The sequence below is a fragment of the Lepisosteus oculatus genome, chromosome 15 (assembly GCF_040954835.1).
Source record: "Lepisosteus oculatus isolate fLepOcu1 chromosome 15, fLepOcu1.hap2, whole genome shotgun sequence".
In the NCBI taxonomy this organism is placed as follows: domain Eukaryota; kingdom Metazoa; phylum Chordata; class Actinopteri; order Semionotiformes; family Lepisosteidae; genus Lepisosteus; species Lepisosteus oculatus.
The window spans coordinates 3,613,696-3,623,188 of record NC_090710.1 but is presented as its reverse complement, the minus strand read 5'-3'; the positions used below and the strand labels follow the sequence as shown (position 1 = coordinate 3,623,188).

Genomic DNA, 9,493 nt, shown 5'->3' with positions numbered 1-9,493 from the left:
CAAAACTACAGAATACATTCATTTTGTTTTGTGCCTGGTGCTGTACGGGACACTTACACCCTAGTGAAACCTCCTGCTAATGTCTACCTTCCACCACAAAGATGAGGTGAGTACAGCTGACCTGTCTTAGGCTCCTTTCAACTCTCTGGAGGTAGCTGCTGTACATTTGCAGTTAAGGCTGAACTAAAAAAGACACACAATTATATAACCACGTAATGTAATTGAAAAATGAAAGATGAAAGTAGTATTTGTCAATCCGTTCATCTTTAAGTAAAAAGTAAAAAAAGACACCAAACCAAAAAAAAAAGTTTATTTTCTCATTTATGTTATGGCAGTACAGCAATAAATATATTATCCCACTCCTTCTAATACACATTGTAACGTTCATTGTTAAACAGAGGCAAAATAATTCAATTGTAACTCAACGTGACCCTTAATATTAAGGAATATATTCAGCACTTGGTCATATACCTTGCGTAGTCATGTTTCTTGTCCAGTAAAATTAAAATAATCCTTTAACAAAACAGATTACTCATCAATGGCGCGGCAAAACAGTTCAGAATGCAATGAAACACGTAAAGCAAAGCCTATATCCCGTACAGTCTTAATTGTATTGTGTTTAAGAAGCCCAGCTTCGAATGGCTCTAGAGACTCAGTAAAGGGAAGGAGAGAACTGCAGCATGCCATGGCTTTGCTCTGCTTGTGCGCCTTCTCTTATACCAGCCCAGTCAGAGGAAATACTTCACAGTTATTATTATTCTGGATCTCAGGTCATCTCTCCAAACTGGCTTTAAGATGCCAGTCCCAGCAGGAACCCGCCCACAAATCCACTGGAAAGCACTATGTTTTTCTTAACAAACTCCGTAGACTGCAAAACAGAAGAGGAAGAGCAAAGATTATATTTTATCATCTTTTTTTATAATTGTAACTTATATTTTACTATTCTTGGTCACAATAAGAAGGGAGAGGACCCGAGATTCCAGTGACTGGGTTAGGGCCACTGAGGTCTTGAATGTGACAGATGAACGTCTTTGTACACCAATGTATTAGAACACAAAGGAAAACAGAGAAAGGAACAATATGAGCATCAGAGCATGCACACACTGCACATTCAAGCAGACAAAAACGCAACAGTGCTTTGTGATAATAATGTCACAAGTGTTAAAAATTGTCTAAGAAACTATTCCTAACGGAATAACCAAAGGAAGGTCACTTCTTCCAATAGGGGGCGCTAATGCCTGAAATATTATCACCTTTAATACCCAGTGTTTAGCTATTCCAGCTGTGCTTTCACATTTTTCTAAGGATCTACAAAATGACTTCTTAAAAAAAATTAAGTTTCGTTCAGTTTCAAGTGCCTCCCTCCATTATTACAGGCTCAAAAATCATTTAATTTGCATTTGTTCAATTGTATCCATCCATCCTTTTTTTAACCACCGATTGCCTATCGCAGAGATTGACAGGTGGAAGGCAGGGCACACCCTGGATAGGATACAACTCTTCGATTGTATCAAAACATTATTCTCCAAAAAGATTAATAAGCATTAGCCTTAAAACACTACTGCATTAACAAAAGCACTGTCAGGAGATGATATCTGTTGGGTCTTGGGTGGCTGAAACTGAGCCATGTTATTGGCCAGCAGTGCCTACATTCCCCCAGGTGGTGGCAGCTCCTTGAACCACACCAGGACTGTGTGTCCAGCATTTCCTCCACAAGACCTGCCAGTGACCTATGGGGCACATAGTGTGGGAGATGCTGACAGGTGGGCGGGGCTAAGGAGCAAAACTGCAGGTGTGGCTCTGACAGGTGGGCGGGGCTGAGGACTGCAAGTGTGCTCTGACAGGTGGGCGGGGCTGAGGAGTACATGCATTGATCTCCTCTCTCCCAGTATGGAACAAGGGGTGAGGATATAAGATCACTTTATTGGCCATATACAATTTTTTGTATTAGGAGTTTGTCATTTCTCATATCCCAACTTGCTCTCAATGAGACACACAGACGGGGAGAGAAGCTTGGGGTCAGAGCACAGGGTCAGCCTTTTATATGGTGGCCCTGGAGCAGTTGGGGTTAAGGGCCTTGCTCGGGGGCCCGTCGGAGTAGGATTCCTCTGGATACGAACCTGCGGCCAGTGCAGGCGCAGATCCTCAGCCACAGAGCCACCGCGCCACCCCGCCACGATATGAGCTGAGCTGATAACTACTCGGGGAAGATTCCAAATTTAAATTTGGAAGGCTTCACCAAATAAAAATCCACACAAAGCATCACCTCTTTTTTTGGCTCCCAGATCAAACTTTTTTAGCAAGAATCTTTTACACAACCAGATGCTGATCTGAATTTAACAAATACAATTTATTTCTACTTAATCCTTAAACTTTTTTTGTGTGCAAATTAACCATGTCCTAGCTTGAAATGTACAGCAATCCATCTTCAGAACGGGATTTACCAGGCAGGCGTCACAGTTTCACAGAAGAACAACTAATTAATGTACAAGTAATGCCTCTTGATTTGCACAAGAAAACAGGTATTTTTAATTTTATTGAATTGAAACCACAGTTCCTCATCATTGACTCTTTGATATGGATTATAGCAATTCTTATCTATTCCACTTTCAGTTCGTGGCTTCCACTGGATCTTGGATCACATTTAACTTCAGGCACTTCCACTTCCACAGCAAAAGCTGTTGCTTAACATTACATTACAAAAGAATATATGATCTAACAACTGCACTGAATTCATTCTTAAAGCCAGTGTTACTACAAAAGAAATACAACAATTTCAAAGGTAGCACTGTGGATTTCCACCAGTGATCCTGAACCCGAATGATCCTGCAGTCAAGTGCACAGAGCTGTGTTCAAGTGAGAAGCCTTCACGCGGAGATGATGGAACTGCAAGACAGGACTGAGCTTGAACTGGAGAGAATACGAACACATTCCATATATGGTAGCACCTTCAGTGCCATGCGAGGTCTGAGGCAGATGGCCCTGCGGAAGTGTGATATTTCTTACAGCACTGGGTTTGGAAGCACCATGGGAAAACAGGATAATACCACCGTGCTAAGGGGGAGGAGGGTATTTAAATATAGCAGCACCCTCTGACAGCAACAGAAATTGCGTCGTTATGGGTTGGAAGTCTCACCTCTTCAATGAAGCTATTGATTTCAGGGGCGGCTTTGTTCGCCTTCTTTTTAAGATGCTTTTTAGCTTTGTTGACGTCTTTTTCTACCTTCTTCCAGTCGACCTGCACGTATCCGCTGTGATTTGCAATCTGGAAAGGAGCAACAAAATCATCGTTCCCACATTTCAGGAGAAAAAGTTTGCGAAGAGCAGCAATCTGACAGCGATTTAAATGTAAACAAACCCATAATGTTTGATTTTGGCAATATCATCATCAGTGTATTGATTACAAATCAGTTCAGGCATCTTCAAATACGGAAGAAAAAAGCCAACCCCTTAGTTTCCCATTTTAGACAATGCTACAAGCATTCATGAGAAACCAGAGCCATTGCACATTTAGAACTTGACAGAGTGAACTGAAGCATCACCTCTTTTTTTGGCTCCCAGATCAAACTTTTTTAGCAAGAATCTTTTACACAACTAGATGCTGATCTATTACATTGGTATCTGAAAGCCATTTGGATGTGGTATAATTACATTTAACCAACCTGTGATTACACCATTTTAACACATGCATTGTACCTCCTTCTCCTCCCAGGGTCTGATATTTCTGCACTTTATTTTTTAGTATTCCTCTTAACAGCCGAAGCAATGGGCCAACCGACATGAAACACAGAGAGTGCCAGCACTGACACGCTCCCAGCCAATCAGTGAACCGGGGCGGAAGCACACCTATCTCCTGAGAAGTCAGTGCTGTGCCAAGCATGCAAGGACACTTCAACGCCCCGGTGGCCCCATTCCGTTTGTCAGGCTTGCGTTTCTGGACGTCGCAGATGTCAGCACGATTCGTTCTGTACCTGTAGTAAAAGGAAGCCGCCGCCAACCGCAGTTGCTGCAATCTTCCCAACCCTCTGGAACAGGTACCCTGCGCACCTGCCCAAGGGAAACAGTTGTCAGGGCTGGGGTTTTAAAGAATAAATTAAGATAAAGAGAAAGGCATCAACCCGTGCCTCAGGGTTTTCTGCTGTTGCCCTGGAGTGTCCAGGGTGGTACAACATTATCCCTTACTGTTCAAAGCCACCCTTTTACAGTATGGCCAGTGCAATTTTAATGTTTTTTCTTGATTATACTTACAATACTTACTTAACCAAATACTGCATTTTTCTGCCCTTGAATGACGCTCTGCTGAAACAGCCCTGATTTTAGGTGCCGGAGTCAGCTCTGCTTTCAAGAACCACGCAGGGAGTAATCCTCTGGCTAACAGGCCCAGAATGCACAGAAAGATACAGGTCTGATTAACTGTTGTTAACTTATGTTGCACTCATTAAAGATGACTGAAAATACCCAGCTATCCTGCACAACATATGCCTGGACCAGCAGTTCTAGGCCTTAATTGTTAAGCACCTTAAGTAATGCCATCTTCCAAGCCACATAATCAATGACATTGAGATATTACATGACCTGCAAGAGTCTAGTGGAATGGTACCTCCTACACGGTAGCAGTGGCCCAGGTCACCAAACTGTCCAGAGAGAACAGCTGGTCTATGAGCTAAACTTACAGCAGCAACCTGGTTTTTCCTAAGAGATCTCCCATCCCAGTACTGACCAGGTGCAGCCTTGCTCCGCTTCTGCGATCCGACGAGATCAAGCTACAAGCCCGTAACGCTGCTGCTGCCTGATATCTGAACAAGCAAATTGGGAGCCCCCTTGCACACCTGTGCTGATTATGGGGAAGGGGGGGGGCAGGAAAACTCACATTTCAGCCCTGACTTGGCACTGCATCTTATTGCTGCGTTAAAGAAGCTCCTGTCCAGCAGACGATATCCAGCAGACGCCAGCAGCCATTTCACCCTGCAACTCACAACTCGCAGGCCTCTGAAGCTCAGCAGGTGTGAGCCTGGTCAGTACCTGGATGGGAGAGCTCCTGGGAAAAACTAAGGTTGCTGCTGGAAGAGGTGTTAGTGGGACCAGCAGGGGGCGCTCACCTTGCGGTCCATGTGGGTCCTAATGCCCCAGTATAGTGACAGGGACACTATACTGTAAACAGGCGCCGTCCTTCGGGTGAGAATAAAACCGAGGTCCTGACTCTCTGTGGTCATTAAAAATCCCAGAGCGTTTCTTGAAAAGAGTAGGGGTGTAACCCCGGCGTCCTGGCCAAATTTCCCATTGGCCCTTACCAATCATGGCCTCCTAATTATCCACATCTATGAATTGGTTTCATCACTCTGTTCTCCTCCCCACTAATAGCTAATGAGCGTTCTAGCTATTATTATACAAGTAGTTATGTACAGATAAAGGCATTCCAATGGGAACTCATTTCTTTACTTAAGTGAAATAACCTAATATATATGTACTTTAAGACAAATCCATAAAGTACCTTTAAAGAGTCTGTATACTTACCAGCCAGTTACACCACCCATCATGATCTGCGTTGCAACAGAATATTTCTCGGCAATGGGTCCAGAATTCTGGCCAAAGACGCGACTCCACCACTGATGGCGTCTTGCATAATCCGAAAGGTCCACCACTTCGTACGAGTCATCGTCACTGTCTTAGCATTTCAAGACAAAACCATGCGTGTCAGTTTGCTACTCTCGGTTCATCTTTACACACCACCACTCATGATAGACAGTGTCATCGCCCAACGAATGCACTGAGTTTTATCCATATAAAATACCAATGAGCACAAACAAATTGTCTTTAACAGGAATGACATAATCATGCCTTCTATCTAAAGAGCTCCTCGCTGCAGCTCAGACCGAAATGTATTAATCAACTCTTTTTGTTTCTCTGAGGCAATCTAACGAAGGATAAACTCTTGATAATTTCACAGAAGGCTCTCCCTTTTGACAGAAGGCTATCCCTAACAGATTGCTCAGATTACTTTTTATGACTTTGCTAGATAAAATACTGAGCAGAAGACAATCACTCAATTTATGCAGATGTCATCCATCCATCTTCTATGCTTTTTATCCAGTACAGGGTCACGAGGGTGCCAGAGTCTATCCTGACAAGCAATGGACACCAGTACACTGCAGGGCACACAGACACAAACACACTCACACCAGGGCCAATTCTCCCAGAAGCCAATTAACCTACCAGTGTGTCTTTGGACTGTGGGAAGAAACATGGAGCACCATGAATCTTTCATGCAGGTTTGTTTTATACACACAAAAATAAATTCTACATATTTGGGAGACTGAGTAATTGTTTTGGGGTCATTTTGATTTATTGAATGCTCATGTTGCCCGTTATGCACTCCAGTGACTTTGACTGCTGGATCAGCACTATAGCAGCTCAATAAGGGGAAAGCTGATCACATATGGGTGATGAGGTAATTTAACCATTTGAATGTCAACAAAAAGGGAAAATCAAGAAACCATAAACACAGAAAAAAAACAAATGCGTCCCATTTATGTTGGGAACAATATCTTTCTGCCATCGGTATGATGGAGCCTCGGCTAAGTAAGAAAATTGTCGCTTTATTCTGTCTTTTGACTGGCACTTAATAGTCATATTTGTATTGTTCTTATAGGAATTGGATTGTCTTTATTTTTCCCCAGTTCAACAATATCAAACGTTAAGATGGCAGACACGAAAGTAGACACCAGTTCCAAGTTCCCCACTGAGGTAAGAGGGCATATGTAGACTGCTGAGATAAAATGATTGTCGGCAGCTACATCAGCCTGGAATGCACAACTGGCAACCCACTGAAGCACAGCAGGTGTGAGCCTGGCTAATACCTGGATGGGATTGCTTTTAATGCAACATAATATACAAACAATTGGGTGATGAGTTTGCATATTTACACTATTACATGGATAAGAAGAACATATGGATCAATATCTATGGCACTTGAACTGCCCTTGACATGACAGCTCGTTTTATAACAATGGGATTTAACATTTTTAATTGATATGACTCATATAACGGTCTAAGTTTGCACTTCCAGATTTGAAGAATCATCTAGTTTAGCAAAATCTTGTATATTATCAGAACATTGCGTATACCGTATAATCGTTCCGTCCAGCTCAATTCCTTATTACTTTAGCCATTAACATTTTGTAATGCGGCAAAACGCGAAAATCTAAATACAGTTCTTAGAAGGTAGTGTAGCTAACAGTCTGAATGTATATGTAAACATAACAATTTCATTCTACAATTCTACAATTTCACTTCCTCAAAAGACGACGCACAGACTAGCAAATCAAGAACAGGATTGTATTTGTTCATTCCTAAAGACACCGTTGTTAATAAGCTCCATTTTTGTTTAAATGCCACTAAAACACAAATGCACTACTAACCTTCTCTGCAGTCCGCCATTTTGCAGTCAACTGCTCAGGATGTTGACAGTGCCAAGCACCCGGTGTACTCCGCCTCCTCCACCTCGGTTCAAGTTGTTTAAAGAGCCAGGACATCTTTTTTCTTTCTGCAGCTCTGGCGTTTCGTGAGTTCCAAGATGGATTACAAATGTTTAAAGTTGTTTTTCTTCCAGCTTTACGTGTCCTAAATATTGTTTTATTTAACAATATAACAATAAAATCTGCAACAAGTAACCTCGCAAAATGTATTAAGTAACAATCTCAATATTCAACTTGCATCCATTACTATCCGGCGCTGGGTCCCTGTCACGTGTTTCAACTGTAACCTCCACGCAAAATATGCGGATTTACCCACAGGATATTGGCGTGACTGTTTCTCAATTGTCCTGTGTCGTTACCATCTTGCACCGTGGCTTTTGCAGCTCTTGTGGTTTATCGTAGCTCTCAAGCTCAAGAGGTTAAATTTACCTTGTGCTGCAACTGCATTTACCTTTCCCGGTTTTATTATACCTTCCTAATTGATATGAGTGATCTAGATTCTCATATAATCAGTCGAGTAGCTCGAAGACGACACCAAAACAGGAGGTTTAGCAAACAGCGTGAAAGCAGAAAAGGAAAATAAAAAAACTACACATCTGTCATATGGCATTTACGTCATTTACGTTCTTCTGACACGAATACAATAGCAGCGTGTTACATCCAGGTAGTAGACATATAAACTATAGATACGTGTTGTTGGTTAGCTGTTCGTTTGTAGTTCCCAGCAATGTTACCTTATTCTGAAGATGTGGAACAATGAGTGTATTTACACAGCTGGCTGGGCTAACACAGATATCACAGCAGTGTTCCTAATAATTAACTTATGCTAAACACAGTCACTGTTCCATTGTTAAGTCATCCCTATTAAAACATATATACTCAAAATTGACCAGACCACTCATAGTGATGTCATTATGCCAGCATGCTTGAGGAAAGAGGAGGAAAGTCTGAAATAACAGAAAGACATTATCATCATCACAAGAGGATTCTGTGTAAGAATAAATTGGGCGGAGCAGTGGCTCTGTGGCTAAGGATCTGTGCCTGTGGCTGGAAAGTTGCTGGTTCAAATCCTGCAGCCAGCAGAGGAATCCTACTCCGTTGAGGCCCCCTATGCAAGGCCCTTAACCCCAGCTTCTCCAGGGGTGCTGTATAAATGGCTGACCCAGCACCCTGACCCCAAGCTTCTCTCCCTGTCTGTGTGTCTCATGGAGAGCAAGGTGGGGTATGCGAAAAGACAAATTCCTATTGCAAGAAATTGTATATGGCTAATAAAGTGATCTTATCTTATCTAAACTACCTCTAAAGTGTCTGTATACAGTTCAGCAAAAAAAAGTGTTTGCTCCCTTTCAGATTCTCTAACTTCACCACTGAATGTTTCACCACCACGTGAACAAATAACACCAGCATTTGGTGCTTGTTTCAATTGTTTTATAAACAAAGTAATCCCACATCAAATATCCCCGTGTTAAAAAGTGAATGCCCTCTGTAGTTCAATCAGTTTAATTAAGGGATAACTAGGGCCAACTGAGTGAGTACTTTAATAAAGTCAGGACTGATGTAGCCCAGCCCCACTCTCTATAAAACTCACAGACTTTGGCTCTCCTCATCTCAGTGAAGTTATTCAGCCAATTACTCTAGCCATCATGATCTGGGGGTGAAACAGAATATTTCTCGGCGATGGGTCCAGAATTGTGGCCTGAGACATGACTCAACCACTGATGACGTCTTGCATAATCAGTAAGAGCCACAAATTTTAGTCTTGGACACAGAAGACTATGAGGTGACCTGGTTGAAATATTCAAAATCCTCTGAGCCACTGACTTGAGAATCAAAAGCAAAACATGAGTCACAAGTGGAAACTAAAATTAAGTGCATGTCTTTACCCAAAGGGTAGTTGGGGTAGGGAACAAGTGACCCAGCCCTGTTGCTGAAGGTGATATCCTGTCTTTCAACATACAGCTTGATCAATTAATAACTACAAAATGTTATATATAATTTCTTCTTATAATTTTCCATGC

General features: G+C 42.2%; 1 protein-coding gene across 1 annotated transcript; it reads right to left on the bottom strand.

Moving 5' to 3' along the window:
• Positions 1 to 295: 295 nt before the first annotated feature.
• On the bottom strand, positions 296 to 7,542 carry fundc1 (FUN14 domain containing 1). The gene is made up of 5 exons (XM_006638935.3): positions 7,419 to 7,542; positions 5,515 to 5,665; positions 3,972 to 4,047; positions 3,137 to 3,265; positions 296 to 868 (listed from the first exon to the last, which is right to left on the bottom strand). The coding sequence occupies exons 1-5, from the start codon at positions 7,435 to 7,437 to the stop codon at positions 791 to 793; spliced, it is 453 nt and encodes a 150-aa protein (XP_006638998.1). The 5' UTR covers positions 7,438 to 7,542; the 3' UTR covers positions 296 to 790.
• Between the last annotated feature and the right edge of the window lie 1,951 nt (positions 7,543 to 9,493).

Excerpts from the sequence above, each read along its gene's own strand:
- fundc1 (XM_006638935.3), bottom strand. Across the intron at positions 3,266-3,971 it reads GCGGCTTCCTTTTACTACAG|ATTGCAAATCACAGCGGATA; the intron begins GTACAGAACGAA and ends GCTCCTTTCCAG. Across the intron at positions 869-3,136 it reads TCAATAGCTTCATTGAAGAG|TCTACGGAGTTTGTTAAGAA; the intron begins GTGAGACTTCCA and ends TCTGTTTTGCAG.